Raw genomic sequence first — 21,398 nt, 5'->3', positions numbered from 1 at the left:
TTGCAGTTTGTCTACTAGGAGCACAATGGAGTCAACGATGCTGTCGTCTATATGCTGAACAGAATCTACTCCCATTTGGATAAGCAGGGCAGCACTGTGAGGATCATTTTTTCAGATTTCTCAAGTGCCTTCAATACTATACAGCCCTCATTGCTAGAGGAAAAGCTCCATTCAGTGTAGATTGGCACTTCCATTGTATCCTGTATAATGGTTTACCTGACTGGCAGACCACAGTTTGTGCGGCTTCAAAGCTGTGTGTCAGACATGTCTATAAGCAGCACACTGGCTGTACAGGGGGCTGTATTGGCTCCTTTCCTGTTTACCCTATATACCTTGGATTTTAGATATAACATTGATTTATGTCATCTACAGAAATTCTCTGATGACTCAGCAATAATTGGGTGTATAAAGAGCACCAACCCAGAGACTGTGTACAAGAAGGGCCAGAGTTGCCTCTAAGTCCTGAGGAGACTGAGTTCCTCTGGAGCATGCAGGCCTCCCCTTCACGTGTTCTACCAGTCTGTTGTCACCAGTACAATCTTGTAATGGCATCAACATGGGTAACATCAATAAACTGACTAGAAAGGCTGGCTGTGTTATAGGAGTCAAAATGGACACAATAGATGCCCTTCGGAAAATCCTGGCAATTCCGGACAATGTCTCTTACCTTCTGCATGCCACCTTGGCTGAACAGAGGAGCATTTTCAGAAATAGACAGATAACTGCGCTGCTCTAAAGAGTGTTATATGAGGTCATTCTTACCCTTGGCCATTAGGCTCTACATTGAGTCGATTTTTAGTTGGGGAAGCGATGACCTCCTCCTGTTACACTATTAACCTTTGTTTAGCAGAGCTCTGTTTAAGCTCTGTTTACCATACCCTGTTATCGTGGACACCCTGTGCAATACTACCATCACTTCTTATCTGGACGGTGTGAATGTGCACACATTAATTATAATATTATGGTAATTCTTGCACTACCATCTTATCAGTGTAATCTTGTAATCTTTGATTTGTAAATCTTGTACATTTTATTTGTTATTCTTCTCTTCTAATATTTGTATATTTGTGTACTTGTAATGCTGCTGCGACACTGTAATTTCCTTTGGGATCAATAAAGTATTTGTCTACAGTAGTGCTAGAAAGTTTGTGAACCTGTAGAATTTTCTCTATTTCTGCATAAATCTGAGCTAAAATGTGATCAGATCTTAACATAAGTCCTAAAACTAGATTAAATAAATCTATTTAATAATTAAATAAATAACACAAAAACGTTATACTTGTTCATTTATTTTATTGAGAAAAATGATCTGATATTACATGTATTTGTTAGAAAAAGTATGTGAACCTGTGGAGTAATGCCTTCTACAAAAGCTATTTGGAGTCAGGTGTTTCATCAGTGAGATAAGATTTGATGTGTGTGTTGTGGAGATACTCTTTCCCCATAAAAAATAACAAAGTCAGTTTACTGACAGAGCCTGCTCATCTCAAGAAAGATCTGTTTATGTGCATCATGCCTTGATCACAACAACTTTCAGAGGATCTTAGAAGAATTGTAGAGATGTATCAAGTTGGAAAAGAGTACAAGACCATTTCTAAAGACTTGAGTGTTCATCAGTACACTGTAAGAGAAATTGTCTGTAAATGGAGAAAAGTCAGTACTGTTGCTACTCGCCCTAGGAGGGGGCATCTTGCAAAGATCACACCAAGAGTAGAATGTGCAATGCTGAAGGAGGTGTAAAAGAACCCAATGGTAACAGCAGATGACTTGTGGAAATCTCTAGAACTTGCTGAAGTCTCTGTTCCTGTGCCCACTATAAAAGAAACACATGGAACGAGAATGGTGTTCACAGAAGGACACCAAGGAAGAAACCATTGCTCTCCCAAAAAAAATACCTGCACATCTCAAGTTTACAAAAGACCACCTGAATGTTCTACAACACTTCTGGGATCGTGTTCTGTGGACAGAGGAGACAAAGGTTGTACTTTTTGGTAGAAATGCATATTGCTATGTTTGGAGGGAAAAGGGCACTGCACACCAACACCAGAACCTCATCCCAACTGTGAAGCATGGCGGAAGAGGCATCATGGTTTGGGCTGCTTTGCTGCCTCAAAACCTGGACAGTTTGCAATTGTTGAGGGAACAATGAATTCAAAATTGTATCAAGACATTTATAGGAGAATGTCAGGGTAGCAGTCTGTCAATGATAAGTCAAGACAATGATCTGAAAGATGAGTAAATCAACAACAGCAACACACACAAAATGTTGGAGGAATTCAGCAGGCCAGGCAGCATCTATGGAAAAAAAAGTAGAGTCAAAGTTTCAGGCCGAAAGCATTTTGTCTGTATTGCTCAGATTTCCAGCATCTGCAGATTTTCTCGTTTTAAGTCAACAACAGAATAATTTGAAAAGAAGAAAATTTGTGTTTTTGAATGGCCAAGTCAAAGTCTTGACCTTAATTCTATAGAAATGTTTTGAAAGTACCTGAAGCAAACAGTTCATGTAAGGAAGTCTACCGGCAACCCAGAGTTGAAGTAGTTTTGTAAGTTTTGAATGACCTAAGATTCCTCCAAGCTGTTGTGCAGGACTGATCAACAGTTACTGGAAATGTTCTAGTTATTGCTGTACAAGGGAGTCACACTAGTTACTGAAAGCAAAGGTTCACATACTTTTTCCAACAAATACATGTAATATTGGATCATTTTTCTCAAAAAATAAATGAACGAGTTTAATTTTTGTGTTATTTATTTAATTGGGTTCTCTTTATCTTGTTTTGGACTTGTGTAAATATCTGATCACATTTTAGGTTATATTAGGTCATATAGGTCATGCAGAACTAAAGAAAATTCTGCAGGGTTCACAAACTTTCTAGCACCACTGTATCTATCTATGTATCTATCTATTTTCTGTGCACTTTCTGAAACAGCAACTGTGTTTATGAAATAGTTTTCCTAGTTGCTATTTGATCAGCTTCCAGCTCTGGACATTCTGCAGAGAAACTGAAATGCACATTTCCTGGTTTTTAAAAAATGACTGCCGTGGTATTCCAGACTGCTACAGAAAGTGGAATTAAACTCATTTGTGTTAATGACCCAGAAATGGAAGCTGAGCAGGAACAAATAATGTATATTACTGCCACAGTGTACTGTCCAGGAAAATGTAACCAGTGGAGCAAGAGTATAAGGTGTTATAAAGACTCTTCATTTTAACTGCTAATTAGAAATCCAAATCATGGCTGCTGAAGTAAGTTAGCATAGTTAGTGTAGAACAGTACAGCACAGGAACAGGTCCTTCAGCCCACAATGTTGTGCTGAACTAATTACATTAGTAATCAAATACCAAACCAGACTAATACCTCTATCTACACAATAATTCATATCCTTCCATTTCGTGCATATTCATATGTCTATCTAAGAGCTACTCTGTTACATTTGCCTGCAGCATTACTTCAGGCAGCACATTCCACCCTTTGTTCTAAAAAAGCATTTGCCCCACACATATCCTTTGAATTTACTCCTTCTCGCCCTAAGAGCATGCTTTCTGTTGTCAGATATTTCAAATCTGGAGGAAAAAGATATTAACTTCCACTTTATTCATGCCCCTCATAATCATATAAACTCCCATCAGATCTACCCTCAGCTTGGTCAAGAGAAAATGTTTTTTTAACTTCTCCTTATGGCACATGTCCACTAATCCAGAAAACATTCTGATAAACATCTGCATCCTCTCCAAAACCTCCACATCCTTCTTGTAATGGGGCAGCTAGAATTGGTTGCAATACTCCAGATGTGGCCTAACTGGAGTTTTATCAAGCCGCAACATAACTTTCTGACTCTTGTACTCAGTTGCTTGACTAATAAAGGCAAGCATGCCATGTGCCTTCTTTACCCCCATAAGAAACCGTGCAGCCACAGCTATGGACTTGGAGCTCAAGATCCCTCTGCGCATCATCATTCTTTAGGATTGCACCATAAACAGTGAACTGTATCTTTTGACCTACCAAAGCTCAACACTGTACATTAGCTGGGTTAAACATATACCATTTTTTTTCACCCATTTTGCAATGGATCCATATCCCTTGCTATCCTTTGTCAGACTTGCGCTGTCAAGAACACCACCAATATTCATATTGTCTGCAAACTTACTAATCTATCCATCCAGGATATTTATGCATATCACAAACAACAGAATTCCCAGTATGGATTCTTGCAGAACGCAACTAGTCACAAACCTCCAACTAGAATAAATCCCATCAACCAATACCTTCCATCTTCTATAGACAAGCAAATTCTGAATCCAGCTGGCCATGGATCGTATATTTATTTTGGATAGCCTCCCATGAAGGATCTTGTCAAATCCATGTAGATAACATCCACAGCTCTACCTTCATCAATCATCTTTGTTACTGCCTCAAGAAACTCAGTTGATAGTAAGATTAGTAAGACACAGCTTGCCCTGCACAAAGCCTTGCTGACTAGGTCTATTAGGCCATTGTTTTCCAGATACTGATGAATCCTCTCCAGGATTCTCTACTGATATAAGATTCACTGGTCTATGGTTTTCAAGATTATCCCCATTTCCCTCTCGAATATTGGAACAATATTAGCTATTTGCTGGTCTTCCAGGACCTAGTCTGTGGCCGGGTAGGATGTGAAGATGTTAGTCAAGGTCCCAGCAATCTCATCTCTGCCCCTTTTAACAACCTGGGGTATATCCCATCAAACCCTGAGGACTTATCCAACAATGTTTTTTAAGAGGTACAACACTGCCTCCTCCTTTATCTCAAAATGTCATAGCCTGTTAGCATGCTTCACACCGATTTCTCTACCCTCCATGTCTTATTCCTTGGTAAACTTGCAGAATCTTTGAGTTAATTGACTTCCCTTAAAACCTCCTGATAGAAAATCTGAATGTTTGAAGAAATTAATCGCCATTGTAGAGTTGTATCAATTAACTATACAAGTAACAGCTTTCACAATGTTTCGGAGTATTATATATGCAAATAACCTGTTATATTTAACTCTACCTTGCTGGTGGTCCTAACCAGTTTCTATAACTTTGCTCTTTGTTTTTGATGGATTTTCTAGTTCTGGAAAAGTAACTCTCTATATTTATTAAACAAAAAACTTCTCCATTTCCCTACAAACTGCTACAATAATTACCAATGGAAATGGAACTAAGGCAAGGAGTCAAACCTGGCCTGAAGACTAAACTTTAATGTTATGTAAAAGGCTACAGTCCTTTCATAAAGTTCAGTAAAGGATACAAATGTGATCTGCTGCCTTCACTGAAAGGGAAGAAATTGATATCTATCTTCCAATTAAGCCAATTTTTAATACTGATAGCATGAACTTGTTAGGAAATTGCCAGCATGTTCTTGTCAGGGTACTTGAAACTTGAGGAAATAATTGAGAATCCTATGCCTCCTGATAGGTGATTCCAGCTTTTCCATGTGGATCTTGGCAATATTTCTCTGAAAATCTAGGCTGATGATCTTCTGTTCTTTTCATTTGAAATAAGCATGAGTGAAAGTGTCCATGTATTCTGAAAAAGGATCAACTTTTAATGTGTTAGTTGCTACTAACAACACAGAGTATAGTTAAACTCAATTATGAAATAGGGAACAATGCTTACTATTAAAGAACTACTCTTTGTACTTTTGAGTAAAACTGTTGTCAAAATTTAATAATCCTTCCTTTCAATTGCAGGATATTCGGACCATCCGTTTTGCTCATAAACAAGAAGGTCATACTCGGCGATCTATTTTTGAGAACTTAATGAAATATGCATTTCCCACATCCAATAATTTGGTATTGTTTTCATATCTAATTCATGGTGTTCTCTGCATGCTTTAAAAAGCTTGGTGATCTAATGTAAAGAAGGTATTGTTAGAAAGTAGTTTTCAATTAGCCACATAAACAATATATCTAAACTATCTGCTAAGCAATGGTTATTTTAAAATAACAGAAGGTGCTTATTTTGAATCAATATCAATTTAATATGCTACAGTCCAGTCCTGTTCTAGTAAAAAAACACTAAATGTAAAACCCAAATCCATTACTTAATTCATGTATGGTCTTCTAACAGAGATGCTGAGGCGGCTGTGATCCATAAAGATTCTTCACATTTGATAATGCAGATAAATAAAATATAACTGGACAAAACAAATCTTCTAATTTTAGTCCAATTAAAATGATGACTGTTTGGATGTTGTGGACTCTAATTCTAACATGGTGGTACCATAAGATTATTTTTTTTCTTCAGCCATTATTTGCGTATGAATACAAGGAAATATTTCCAGAGGATGGCTGGAAAGTTTATGACCCTGTTGCAGAATATAGGAGAATGGTAAAAGCTTTTTCTTACTTGTTTACTGTAGGGTTTGCAAGTTCCATCTTGTGTGACCTATTGAACCTTGGTCAAAATGTGTGTGTGTGTGTGTGTGAGAGAGAGAGAGAGAGAGAGAGAGAGAGTGTGTGTATTTGTGTGTGTCTTGGAATTTATATATATATTTCCTTTATTATTTATTTACTGGATTTGTTTAGTAAGTTAACCTAATGATGTAAAGAGAATGCATTCAGTCCAGCTCCAGTTGTCAGCTTAAACTCTGATTTTTAAAAAATCTACATTTGAATTTTTATTAGGGCTGCTATCCACTCAGTCTTTATATTAGAGGAATATATTTATGTGGAGATACTTTCATATGTTTAAAGTTATTTATCTTGTTTGTTGTGCTTGTAATGTGACAAGTGAATAGAAATTAAAAATTTGCTAAGATCCCATATGTATTACACAGGAATTCAAATGAGTAATGGGAAATTGTGTGAGTATATAATCATTACCGATTATTCCACTTGAATGAATTATAATAAAATTTAAATCCACCTGAATGACCATCATTATGTCTGTTGTGTTTTACTGTGGCTTATTTTTAGAAACACAAGGACACAGTAAATATTTTAATTCCCTAATGATATGGTCTTGGGACTTAATGATCTAGACATGGATTGGGTGCCCAAAAATTGATATTGCATGTACCAAGTACTGCACATCGGTCATGTGGTAGTGGCAGTGAATTCCACAGATTCACCAACCTTTAGCTAAAGAAATTCTTCCTCATCTCTTTTCTAAAGGGATATCCTTCTATTCTGAGACTCTGCCCTCGGTCCTAGATTCCTCTACTACAGGAAACATCCTCTCAACATCCACTCTATCTAAGCCTTTCAAAATTCGATAGGTTTCAGTGAGATCTGTCCTCATTCTTTTAAACTCCAGCAAGTACAGGGCCAGAGCCTCAAATGCTGCTCATACCTTAACCCTTTCATTCCTGGAATCATTCTTGTGCACTTCCTCTGGACCCTTTCTTTCTTTCTTAGATAACAGGCATAAAACTGTTTACAATACTCTAAGTGCAGTCTGACCAAATGCATCATTGCTTTTAAATTTTAGTTCTCTCAAAATCAGTGCTCACATTGTGTTTACCTCCCTGATTGCTCAACGTGCAATTTACCTTTAAGGAATCTTGCATGGGAACTTCTTTGCATCTCTGATTTCTGATTTTGTTTTCTATTTAGAAAATAGTCCAAGGCTTTATTAAAGTGCATGACCATACACTTAGGTACAATGTATTCCATCTGCCACTTCTTTGCCCATTTAAGTCCTTCTGCAGACTCCTTGCTTCCTGAACATTATCTGTCCCTCCACCTATCTTTGTATTGTCCACAAAATTGGTCACAAAGCTATCAATTCCATCATCCAAATCAATGACATAAAGTGTAAAAAATAAGCTGTCCTAACATTAACCCTTGTGGAACACAACTTGTCGCCAACAGCCAACCAGAAAAGGCAGCCTTTATTCCCACTCTTTGCCTCTTGCCAGTGAGCCACTCTTCTATCTATGCTCATATCTTTCCTCTTCTAACTTGCTTAGCAGCCCCATATGCAGTTCCTTGTCAAATGACTTCTAATAAGCCAAGTAAATGACATCCGCTGACTCTCATTTGTCTATCCTGCTTATTATTCCTCAAAGAATTCCAACAAATTTGTCAGGCAATATTTCCCCTTAAGGAAACCATGCTGACTTTGGCCTATTTTATCATGTGCCCCCCCCCCATACCCCAAAACCTCACCTTTAATAATGGAGACCAACATCTTACCAACTACTGAATTCAGGCTATAATGTCCTATCTTCTGCCTCCCTCCCTTCTTAAACAATGGAGGGATGTTTGCAATTTTCCAGTCCCCCGGAACCATTCCAGAATCTGGGTATTCCTGAAAGATCATGACTAACACCTCCACTATTTCAACTGCCCCTTTCAGAACTCTGGGATGTAGTTCCTTATCTACCTTCAGACCTTTCAGTTTCCCAAGCACCTTTAGTAATAGCAACTACATTTACTTCTGCCTCCTGATTTGATGACCAAACTAATTGGAATATCTGTTGTAGTTGTAGGGCACCTCTGGGTAAAAATGCTGATCTTATTTATGACTTGTCATATGATAAACCTGACCTGCAAGCAATCTATGTGGATGTTGGAGGACATTGTTTAAGACACTTATCCCTTTCATACAAATTAGTTGCTACATTGCTTTTAAGCTGCTTTGAGCTTTTGGGGCTTTTTTGGCTGTTTCCTCCATTTCACCACAAACTTTCCAATATCTGGAATTACTGTAACTTCGTGCTGGGACTGTATTGGAAATATTTTATTTCACCACAGACAATTTGATAGATGGTATCTTTGTCTCTGAAAGGAATCAGGATCTGCATCTCAAACTAGCAACAAACAGAAACTAGCAACTAGTACCACAGAAATGATCCTTCACTTAAATCATTGCAAGCTTGCTGACAAGCCTGCCCCAGTGCACTTGGCATTTGTTGGTGTAGGCCAGTCACCCTTCATCAGAATGCTCTCCACTATACATCTGTAAAAATTTGGGAGTCTTTGGTGACATACCAAATCTCCTCAATTATCTGTTTGAGGTTCTATTCACTTCATTTCATTCTTGCCTGTCCATTCAACTGGAACATACCTCTGGAAATGTTTTATTTTATCACCTGTTTTTTTTTCTTGTTGATCCATTCTTGACACCTCCTTTGTTAAATGTGAATTTCACAGAAGAAAAAAGAATATTGAAAAAATTTTAGGCAGTGGACTTTTTTTCTGGTTAGTTGATTAGGGAACAAAGCTAGAGCTGTGGGTAAGAAATGTGTGCCTGAGCTTGTAAGTAAGTCTACTCATGATGCTCCAGCCTTCAGGCTTGTTAAGTTATCTAGTCTTTACCTAGTTTTATGGTTAATCTACATTCCATTATTGACATTATGACCAGGAATTGTGTCAGTTTGCCTAATGTTCTGCTGGCTTCCTACTGTACCTTGTCAGCTCCGTGATTCCTCCAGCATCCAGAGTTGAATGGACAATGAATCCAATCCAAAAAAAAACTGTTGAAAGTTCGATAATATATTTGCCTACACAAGAGACTGCAGATGCTGGAAATATGGAGCAACACACACAAAATACTAGAAGAGCTCAGCAGGTTGAGCAGCATCTTTGAAGGGAAATGAACAGTTGATGCTTCGGGCTGAGACCCTTTCTGAAACTCTTCATTTTCCTCCATAGATCATGCCTGGCCATAGATACTCCAGCATTTTGTGTGTGTGTGTCTTGTCATGTCTTTGCTTCTGCCACAAATTCTGTAACCACCATTCCTTCTGTTTCATTCTCCACCTAGTGGTTCAAGCTGCACTAAACAGTTTACAATTGGTATGTAAAGTATACTCTAAATTCTATTTCCAGCCTTGCATCATCTCACAGTAAAATTGTCTGTATAACTCTTAATAGTATTATCTGTCACTACTCCACATTAGCTTATTTGATATCCTAATTACCATTTCTATCAGTTTCAAAACTAGTGACGCCTGTCTTTTCCACGTATCCTCTATTTACTATTTATAAATTCCAATTTATCCAAATCTTGCATACTACTAGTCACACCCAACACAATCTTTCAGACCCCACCCCATCTCTATTCCTTTAATCATGAATGACCTTCCCCTTTCCCACCCAACTGTTATTAGCAGTGACATTCACTGCCTTGGCCAGCACACTTTGGAATTTCATAGCCTTTGTGACCAGTCGTCCTGTCCCCTTTCAATTTTTTTCACCCCACCAAACTTCTCTCCTGTGCTGGGTGACGCTTTAGATTGGACAATTTTATAAAGCTCATGTTTTGATGAAGGGATTTGTGACTTTAAGCAACTCTTTTCTTCTACATGGACTGTTAAAAAAACCTTTTAATTTATGAAGAGTCACTTTTTCTGTCTATTGTTTCAGGGTCTACCCAATGAAAGCTGGAAATTGAGTAAGATAAATGAAAACTATGAACTTTGTGATACTTACCCTGCTGTACTGGTTGTCCCTGAAAATGTCCCAGAAGATGAGTTGAAGAGAGTAGCAGCTTTCAGGTCAAGAGGCCGTCTACCAGTAAGTACAAAAGTATGATTGGACATCAGTAGACACAAAATGTATTGCAGATGCTGGAACTCTATAGGAGGGGGGAAAAGGATCAGCCATGATTGAATGGCAGAGCAGACTTGATGGGCCAAGTGGCCTATTTCTGCTGCTATGTCTTATGGTCTGGAATAATGCACACAATGTGCTGGAGGAGCCCAGCATGTCAGGCAACATCTATGGATGGGAGTAAGCAGTCGATGTTTCAGGCCAAGACCCTTCATCAGCACTGGAAAGGAAGGGAGAAGTCAGAATGAGAAGATGGGGGAAGGAAAGGATGAAGTACAAGGTGGCAGATGATAGGTGAAACCAGGAGTGGGGGAGGAGGTGAAATAAAGAGCTGGGAAGTTGATTGGTGGAGATATAAAGGGCTGGAGAGGGGGATATCTGATGGGAGAGGACAGAAGCCCATGGAAGAAAGGGAAGAGGAAATTGCACCAGAGGGAGGTGTGAGCAGGTAAGAAGAGAAGATGTGACAGGGAAACAAGAATGGAGAATGGTGAGTGGTGGAAGGGGGTGGTAATTACCAGAAGTTCAAGAAATCGTTCATACCATCAGGTTGGAGGCTTCCCAGACAGAATATAAGGTGTGGCTCCTCCAGCCTGAATGAGGCCTGATAGTGGCAGTAGAGGACGCCACAAACTGACATGTCGGAATAGGAAGTAGAATTTAAATTGAATCCCCTATCAGAAGGGTCTTAACGCTCTCTGCTTCTTTCTGGACAACAGACCCAACCAGTTCCTCTTCAGCACTCTCCTCTATCCGGCCGAACTGCTCCTCACTCTCAAAAATTTCTCCTTCGGCTCTTCCCACTTCCTTCAAACCCAAGATGTAGCCATTGGCATTGACATGTGTCCCAGCATGCCTGCTTTTTCATCAACTATGTGGTACGGTCTGTGTTCCAAGTCTAAATCAGCATCGCTCCCCAATGCTTGCTACGCTACATTGACTACTGCATTGGGATTGCTTCCCACAATCATGCTGAGCCCATCAATTTCATAACTTTGCCTCAACTTCCACCCTGCCCTCTAATTTACTTGGTCAATTTCTGACACCCTCTCCCCTTTGTTGATCTCTCTCTGTCACCTTCTCTGGAGACAGTCTGTCTTTTGATATAGAACATAGAAATCTACAGCACATTGCAGACTCTTTGGTGCACAGTGTTGTGCCAACCATGTAATCTACAGTAAAACTGCCTAGAATTACCCTACCGCATAGACTTCTATTTTTTCTAAACTCCATATACCTAAGTGTCTCTTAAAAGACTCTATTGTATTCGCCTCCAACACCGTTGCTAGCAGTGCATTACACGCACCCACCACTCTCTATGTAAAAAACTTACTCCTGACATTCCCTCTGTCCTTAATTCCAAGCACCTTAAAACTGTGCCCCCTTGTGTAAACCATTTCAGCCCTGGGGAAAAAGCCTCTGACTATTCACATGATCAATGCCTCTCATCATCTTATGCACTGACTCTCAAAGCTATCTTGAATATACCACTTCTAAAAAATGCCATTCCCTTTTCTTAGTTCTTCTGTCTCCGCTGCATCTTTACTCAGGATGAAGCTTTTCATTCCAGAACAACTGAAATGTCCTCCTTCTTCAATGAAAGGGGCTTCCCTTGCTCCACCATCAACACTGCCTTCACCGCCATCAATTCCATTTCGCGCACATCTGCTCTCACCACATCCTCCAGCCGCCATACTAGAGGTAGGGTTCCTCTTATCCTCATCCCACAAGCCTCCACATCCAGCACATAATTGTTAGTAACATCTGCTATCTCCAACAGGATCCCGTCACCAAGCACGTTTTTCCCTCACCCTGCTTTCCGTTTTCCACAGGGATTGCTCCCTATGCGATTCCCTTGTCCACTTGTCCCTCCCCATTTATGTCTCTCCTGGTACTTTGCAAATGGAACAAGTGCCACCACACCTGCCCCAACATCTCTTTTCTCATTACCATTCAGGGCTCCAAACAGTTCTTCCAGGTGAGGTGACACTTCATCTGTGAGTCTGTTGGGATCATCTACTGTATCTGGTGCTCCCGGTGTGGCCTCCTGTATATCACTGAGACCTGACTTAGATTGGGAGACCGCTTCACTGAGCACCATTGCTATGTCTGTCAAAAAGTGGGATTTCCTGTTGGCTACTCATTTCAACTCCAATTCCCATTCCCATTCCTACATGTCAGTCTATCACCTCCCAACTGCCACAATAAGGCCAAACTCACCTTACATTCCATCTGGGTAACCTCCAATCTGATGGCATGAACACCGATTTCTCAAACTTCTGGTAATTACTCCCCCCCACAACCTTTTCACCATTCCTCATTCCCATTTTCCTCTGTCACTGTATCTCCTTACCTGCCCATCACTTCCCTCTTGAGCTCCTTCCCCTTCCCTTTCTTCCATGGTCTTGTGTCCTCTCCTATCAGATTCCCACTTCTCCAGACATTTATCTCTTGCACTAATTGACTCACCAGTTCTTTACTTCACCGCTCCCCCTCTCCTGGTTTCACCTATTACCTGACACCTTGTACTTCTTCCGCCCTTCCCCCCTCCTCATTCTGACTTCTTCCTCCTTCCTCCTTCCTTTCTGTCCTGATGGAGGGTCTTGGTCTGAAACTTCCACTGTTTATTTCCATACATAGATGCTGCCTGATCTGCTGAGATCCTCCAGTACATTGTGTGTATTGCACTGAATATTAAGGTTTCATAAATTAGAACGCCCAGAATGTATTTTTGAAGATGTGGAATGGTATCTTCCATTCCTTGCCTTAGTTATACATTTAATATATAAAGTAGTTTTAGTTTGCTGTGAGGTTATTCCTGCCCTGGTGAGTATTGCAGAAGGAGAAAAACTGAACTTTGAATCAATAAGTTGTCTGCCACTGGCTGGATTTATAGAAAGCAAATTTAGGGCATCAAATAAACTCCCCATTCATTTTTGTAAGTGATTGACATTTGTAGCAGAAAAGCTAAAGAGATAAAAATATTGAAAAAATGAAGGAAACTACTTACAAATATTTTAATTAAATATAAATACAGCTACAGTTTTCTCTTTTAAATTTGAGACTGAACTCAGAAATATTGATAAAGACTTGCAGTTACCATACTTTGGGATCTTTGTAACTTATACCACATTTACAACTGCTTTTTTCCTTTGATTACTGTTTTAATTTTCGGTCTGAGTGCAGTTTGAGTTCTTTCCAGTTTCACACTTCTTAATAAACTGATCACGTGGATTTACCTTGTGTGTTCTGAAGGTTTGGATTTGCCTGTACAGTTCAGTGCTTGAATTGTAACTGAAGATTAATGCAATAACTGTAGCAATCAAATAACCTGACAATTCTTGTCATGATTCCTTGAGCATAAATGGCTATATTAGCAAGATACTAATTTTTCTAACTGCAACACACACAAAATGCTGGAGGAACTCAGAAGGGCAGGCAGCATCTATGGAAAAGAGTCGACGTTCAAGCCAAGACCCTTCATTTTTCTAATTATATAATTTTGTTTTAATTTAAATTGTCTGTTGCAGAAATACATCATAATTCAGTCTTAAAGAATGCAACAATTTTGAACATAGTAATCCTTAAAATAAAAGTACATCCCACAGGTGTTAGGTTAGTTTTGTAAATGGAATTTCTGATAAATAAAGTTATGTTTGAATTTACAATTTTGTGATAATTTCTTCATGTTCTCTGTAGGTAATATCATGGATACATCCAGAGAGTCAGGCAACAATCACTCGCTGCAGTCAACCTCTGGTTGGTATGAGTGGCAAACGCAGCAAAGATGACGAAAAGTTTCTACAGATTATAATGGACTCCAATGCACAGTCTCATAAGATCTTTATCTTTGATGCTAGGCCCAGTGTTAATGCTGTGGCTAACAAGGTAACATAGATTATATTAATATTTCCTCACAATGTGCTAGGTTTATGGTCAGTTAGCATCCAGCATTATGATCCAGCTATGGGGGGGGGGGGGGGGGGTGGAGTGGAGGGCGAGAGACCGAAACCCACTGATATCTGAGCATTAATCTTCATCTTTTCTCCACCTCTCTTGGTGCCCTTGCCTCTGTGTTAGGATGTAGTTATCCCATGTGGTAGCTAGTGTACATAGGCTACAACACTTAATAGAAACCCTGTATGCAGGCAACTTCTATTTCACAATATGAAGTTCAGACCTTGAATGCCTGTGATGTTCAAAGTAAATTTATTATCTAAGCATGTATACCTAACCATATACTACCCTAAGATTCATATTTTGTGAGCATTTACAGGAAAAATAAAATACAATAGAGTTTTATGAAAAACTATACATAAAGATGGATAAACATCAATGTGTAAATGAAAACAAACTCTGCAGGTAAAAATAATACTGAGAGCATGAGTTGTGAAGAGTTCCTGAAGTGAATCCCTAGGTCATAGAATCCATTTAGAGTTCTGGTGAATTAAGTTATTCACATCAGTTCAGGAGTCTGATGCTTGTAGCATAACAATTGTTCTTGAACCTGGTGGTGTGGGAGCTAAGGGTCCTGTACCTTTTGCCCAATAATAGTAGCAAAATAAGGGCATGGCCCAGAAGGTGAGATACTTTTATGATAGATGCTGCTTTCAGCTGGCAGCACTCCATGTAAGTGTACCCAGTGGTGGGAAGGGCTTTGCCTGAATGGACTGGGCTGTATCCACTAGCCTTTTCCGTTGCTGGACGTTGGTATTTCCATACTGGCCACTATGTAACCAGTTAGGATGCTCTCCACTGTGCATCTATTGAAGCAGTGTTAAATGTGATATATATTCCTATACCAGTACATTTTGGCCCATTTAAGCAGCTGCCCCAATGAGCCACAAATTTCATGGAAGTAGTTAAAAAGGTGTATAAACAAGACAAACTACTATTTAGCTGAGTAACAATTTATTTATTTAAATGAAATGCAGAACAGATTAGAACACTGCCAATTCTTCTACAGTACTATAAAAATGTGTATTAGTTGCTAATATTTATAGGTGGAGAAATTCATCTGGTGTACGCTGCCGTGTTCTTTTGATTGTAAACAAACAAAATCAGTACAGACACCTAGTGTAGATAGTGGACTGCCTTCATACAATGCTACTGATGATTGCATCCACCAAATCTTCACTTCCATTGTAACATTCAGGATGATTGTTGATACTTGCTGAAGTAGTGAAATTATTTCATTTTCACACTTGACGGTTTCTGGCATCTCCAAGCTTGTATGCTGGGAACGTCCGTGAGCAGAACTGTTCTAACTTAGCTTATTGCTTATTTTTTGCAACTATCAGTGACAAAAATCACTGCTTTTTGAACACAAACACGTGTAAAGACGCAATTTAAAAGCTATTCATTCTAAGTACAGCATAGTGCCCAACAGCCATGCAAGTGATGCAACCGAAGCTAGTTAGAAACAGTCCCCTATCACAATTAAGCGGTTTAATGTCCCAAATAAACAAAGGGAATCCTGGCTATTTTCTCAATTAGTTTTTGTTCTTTCAGAGTTGTCCCAAATAAGTGGCTGGTCCCATCAACTAATAGCCTAATTAGCCAGAATTCACTGCACATATTTTTTCTTTTTTTTCATATTTTGCATTATATGAAAGCACAAACATTGGAAGTTTTCCACTAAAATAGCATGGGATCTGATACATATTAACTTTGCCATCGTGTCTGTGGCACATTGGACAGAATATGGCCATCTTATTGAGCAAGGTCCTGGATACATAGTCTTCAACAGTGGAAAAGCAGGTGCAGAATATTGTTTTCATGGAGCAAGTTTTGCTATCAAGAATAAGCTAGTCTGCCAGGTCAGTGACATCTGTAGAATTAGAAAATGCATATAACCTAACAGTTCTTGGTAACATGGAACCAATGCTCAATAATCCCGAGCACAGATACACCAACAATGTAAGCTATCCTAACTTTGGGAACAGCTGTAACCTGTATTTCGGAGGGAGACAAAGTGATCATCTGTTAGATGACAGGACCCAACATTCCCTCTTCTCCTTTCTACCATCAAGGAGGATGTACAGGAGTCTGAACACTTAGACTCAACTTTTCAGGAAGAGCTTCATCCTCTCTGGCATCAGATTTCTGAATAGATAATGAACTATCTCACTTTTTTTGCTTTCATTTTGCACAGCTCATTTAATTTTTTATATATATTTCTTATCATAATTTATACTTTTTTATTATGATGTATTGCGCTGTATTGATGCTGCAAAACAACAAATTTCATGACATGTGCCAGTGATATTAAACCTGACTCTGATTCTGATTATACCATCTTAAACCTGATTCTGATTATACTATCATTTGGGTGTGAAAACATCAGCTTGTCTAGTTTATCCATGGACCTGATTGGTACCACCTCGTTTACTCTGTTATCACCATCACTCTGTGGAGTTGGGAGAATATGACTAGTAGAGTGCTGCAAGGATTTTGTTATTCGTAGTCGTATTCGCTGATGTGGATGAAAGTGCTAAGCATAATTTATCCACGTTTGCTCCTGTTTGAAAGTTGGGTGGGAATGAGCACCCCAAGGAGGATGCTTTAGGGAAATAGTGAATGGACAAGGATGTAGTTGATGGAATATAATAGGGAAAAATCTAAAGTTGTGTACTTTAATAGAAAAGCAGGTTTCCTTTTAGATATTCAGAAAAGAAAGTTGTTAGCATTCAGAAGGGCCTGGCTGTCTTTGTATACTTCTGAAATATATTGTACGCTAAGCATTTGAGAACTGAAATTTCATTTTGGCTTTTATTGCTCCAATTACATAAGCCCTGGAGTGACCTTTTAAGAGGGTAGATGAAGCAGACTGGGTCTATAGTACTGAGTTCAGAAGAATGAGATGTGATCATTGTAAAGTAAAAAAATACTTACAGTTTGGAAAGGGTGAACATAGGGCTAATGTTTTCCTTGTCTGGAATGGGCAGAACCATGGACCATAGTCTCAAAATAAGAGGTTTTTCTTTCTATACGTGGGTGAGGAGAATTTTATTTACCACCCCCTTCCCAACAGACAGTAAATCTTGAGTATCCTCTACCCATGAGTGTTGGGTTGCAGAAGCTCAGTAACTGAGTATACTTGTGACTGATATCAGATATTTGAGTGAACCGAGGGTTTTGAGGGTAGTGCAGGAATGAGATATCATTTCAGTCAGGGTTTTTATAGAGTGTAGAGTTAGCATGAGGATCTGAATGTTCTACATTTCTGTTTCTAGTGTTGTTTTTAGCATGCAGGTAAATATTCAACATTTCAATAAAATAAAAGTTAGTTAAATTTAGAGAGCGAGTTTTAAAGTAAAAATAGACCTGACATATTTAAATGAAATGCAGAAAATCAGTGGGATAGATGACAGTAAATGGGGGAGTAAACAAGGAAGAAAGGAATGTGAAACTTTAAACAGGAGATCATAAATATGAGAAAGTCTCCAGATGCTGGAAATCCAAAGCAACGTACACAAAATGCTGGAGGAACTCAGCAGGTCAGGCAGCATCTATAGAAAGAAATACACAGTCGATATTTTGGGCTGAGATTCTTCCCGAAATATTGACTCATTTCCATAGATGCTGCCTGACCTGCTGAGTTTCTTCAGCATTTTTCTGTGTGTTGCTTTAAACAGGAGGCTGCTTTTAAAAGCTAATGGCTATTTTAGTGAAAGGCAGTAACTTTTATGAGAAGCTAAGAAAAAAGTAAAAGATTTATTTGATTACAAAAATAGTTCAAAGGAGGAAATTGGGGTAACAAATAAAAACTTAGCAAAATATTCCACAGCTAATTACAGTAGGATGATGGAGACAGAAAAAATTGAAATGGAGTAGCAATGGATGTCAGAAGGGGAGATAAAAGGTACAATATTTTGTGAAGATTCATGACTGGCACTAAAGAAAATGGTTTTATTGAAATAAATAGAATAAAATTTTTAGAAATAGAATTTCAAAATTTGACAGGATTTCCAAAATATGAATAAATGGTATGGTCATGAATAAAGTAAAGGGAGGTGATTGCACAAAGGCAAGATGGCATAATCCAGGATTTAGGATGGGTGGAGATACAAATGTTATTGGAAATCATCATGTAAACTAGGATAAGGATTTTCTAATTAATATGTAAGGGAATAGGTACATCAATGTACTTACTGAAGTAGGAAAATGAAGCAGGATTTTCTATCAGAAGTATAATTATAAAGTCGTGTATTTGAAAAGTTGAGTTGAAGGATAGTGAGTTATTAAGAAAGTTTTGATGATGGTAGGCTGAGATACAACTGAAGAAATCATTAAAATGGAGTTCATTACAGGTGTGATGTTTTATATATTTTCAACTTAGGGAGGAACAAGGCACTGTAATTGCTTGCCTTCAGATGCATCCTAAACAAGTTAGTTGAGCTAAGAACAGAAATGGTTCATTGTATCATACTTAGCTGGATTTGCTATTGTTAAATTGAGATGTAATTAAGACGATTAATTAAGATTATCCCCCCAGCATGAAAAAGAATAAGGAACAAAACTCGCAAACTCCAGAGTGCTTAAGGAAGTAGCCCAAGAAATAGTGGATGCATCAGTGATAATTTTTCAAAACTCCTTAGATTCTGGATTAGTTCCTGAGGATTGGAGGGTGGCTAACGTAGCCCCACTTTTTAAAAAAGGAAGGAGAGAAAAACTGGGGAATTATAGACCAGTTAGTCTGTCATCGGTGGTGGGGAAAATGCTAGAGTTGGTTATCAAAGATGTGATAACAGCACATTTGGAAAGAGGTGAAATCATTGGAGAAAGTCAGCATGGATTTGTGAAAGGAAAATCATGTCTGACGAATCTTATAGAATTTTTTGAAGATGTAACTAGTAGAGTGGATAGGGGAGAGTCAGTGGATGTGGTATATTTAGATTTTCAAAAGGCTTTTGACAAGGTGCCACACAGGAGATCAGTGTGCAAACGTAAAGCACACGGTATTGGGGGTATGGTATTGATGTGGATAGAGAATTGGTTGGCAGACAGGAAGCAAAGAGTGGGAGTAAACGGGACCTTTTCAGAATGGTAGGCAGTGACCAGTGGGGTACCGCAAGGCTCAGTGCTAGGACCCCAGTTGTTTACAATATATATTAATGATTTAGTCGAGGGAATTAAATGCAGCATCTCCATGTTTGCGGATGACATGAAGCTGGGCGGCGGTGTTAGCTGTGAGGAGGATGCTAAGAGGATGCAGGGTGACTTAGATAGGTTAGGTGAGTGGGCAAATTCATGGCAGATGCAATTTAATGTGGATAAATGTGAGGTTATCCACTTTGGTTGCAAGAACAGGAAAACAGATTATTATCTGAACGGTGGCCGATTAGGGAAAGGGGAGATGCAATGAGACCTGGGTGTCATTGTACACCAGTCATTGAAGGTGGGCATGCAGGTACAGCAGGCGGTGAAAAAGGCAAATGGTATGTTGGCATTCATAGCAAAAGGATTTGAGTACAGGAGCAGGGAGGTTCTACTGAAGTTGAACAAGGCCTTGGTGAGACCGCACCTAGAATATTGTGTGCAGTTTTGGTCCCCTAATCTGAGGAAAGACATTCTTGCCATAGAGGGAGTACAGAGAAGGTTCACCAGATTGATTCTTGGGATGGCAGGACTTTCATATTAAGGAAGACTGGATCGACTAGGCTTATACTCACTGGAATTTAGAAGATTGAGGGGGGATCTTATTGAAACGTACAAAATTCTAAAGGGATTGGACAGGCTAGATGCAGGAAGATTGTTTCCGATGTTGGGGAAGTCCAGAACGAGAGGTTACAGTTTAAGGATAAAGGGGAAGCCTTTTAGGACCGAGATGAGGAAAAACTTCTTCACACAGAGAGTGGTGAATCTGTGGAATTCTCTGCCGCAGGAAACAGTTGAGGCCAGTTCACTGGCTATATTTAAGAGGAAGTCAGATATGGCCCTTGTGGCTAAAGGGATCAGGGGGTATGGAGAGAAAGCAGGTACAGGGTTCTGAGTTGGATGATCAGCCATGATCATACTGAATGGCGGTGCAGGCTCGAAGGGCAGAATGGCCTACTCCTGCACCTGTTTTCTATGTTTCTATGTAAGATGACAGCAAGTCTGATCAAACTTGGGTTTAATCACTATTTATACCAGTGATACTGTACATCCGTGAGAGGAAGCGTGTAATCGGAATTTTTAATAATTCAAGTAAGTTTTTAGAGCAAATTTTGAGTTAATTGGTTTTTCATTTTTCCTTAAGATGTGCTATTTATTTGCAGTGTTGTTCTTCAAAGGTTCAAAGGTTCATTTTATTGTCAAAAGTATGCATGTACAATGCAATTCTGCTATTTGTCTTCTCCAGATAGCCATGAAATACAGGAAGGCCATGGGAATTGTTGAAAGAAAAGACATCAGCCACCCCCCTGGCATGAAAAAGAATTAGGAACAAAACTCGCAAACCCCAACCACCACCCCACACCTTCCTTTGCCCAAAAATAACGGCGACTGTTTATTCCTGTAGAATAAACACACGGTGTATTCACCAAAATAAGTGAACAGTTTTAAAGTTTGCATGAAGGCTCACAGGTATTAAATGCAGTTTAGGTAATAATGATTTCTAGGCAAGATTCCCCATTACCTTTACCTTTTGATGTCCCTTCAATTGATGATAAATGAACTTGGTGTCAATAACAATGCACCTTTCAGACCTGTAGCATTAGGCTTGTCTAGATGGAGCTGCTGAGATCTGTAACAGCAACTCTGAGTTTGCAAACATTTTTCAAAGCACAAAACTTTTAGTCTTCAGTTGCTTCATGCATCTCATTGCTTAACAACAGGAAATTACACTGAAATTTAATTTAAAGACATGTATGTTTCTTTCCTTTGAAACTTGAGTC

General features: G+C 39.0%; 1 protein-coding gene across 5 annotated transcripts in view; it reads left to right on the top strand.

Annotated features, from left to right (window-relative positions):
* Positions 1–21,398, top strand: part of mtmr2 (myotubularin related protein 2) — a 111,230-nt gene that overhangs the window by 57,311 nt on the left and 32,521 nt on the right. For all 5 annotated transcript variants that reach the window (XM_059964644.1, XM_059964646.1, XM_059964645.1 and 2 more), the window contains 4 exons: positions 5,710–5,811; positions 6,266–6,349; positions 10,333–10,482; positions 14,218–14,406. In XM_059964644.1, coding sequence (XP_059820627.1) covers positions 5,710–5,811; positions 6,266–6,349; positions 10,333–10,482; positions 14,218–14,406 — 525 coding nt within the window. The remainder of the gene's footprint in view (positions 1–5,709; positions 5,812–6,265; positions 6,350–10,332; positions 10,483–14,217; positions 14,407–21,398) is intronic.

Source organism: Hypanus sabinus, chromosome 3 (genome assembly GCF_030144855.1).
Source record: "Hypanus sabinus isolate sHypSab1 chromosome 3, sHypSab1.hap1, whole genome shotgun sequence".
NCBI lineage: Eukaryota > Metazoa > Chordata > Chondrichthyes > Myliobatiformes > Dasyatidae > Hypanus > Hypanus sabinus.
This window is presented reverse-complemented; position numbering and strand designations above follow the sequence as displayed.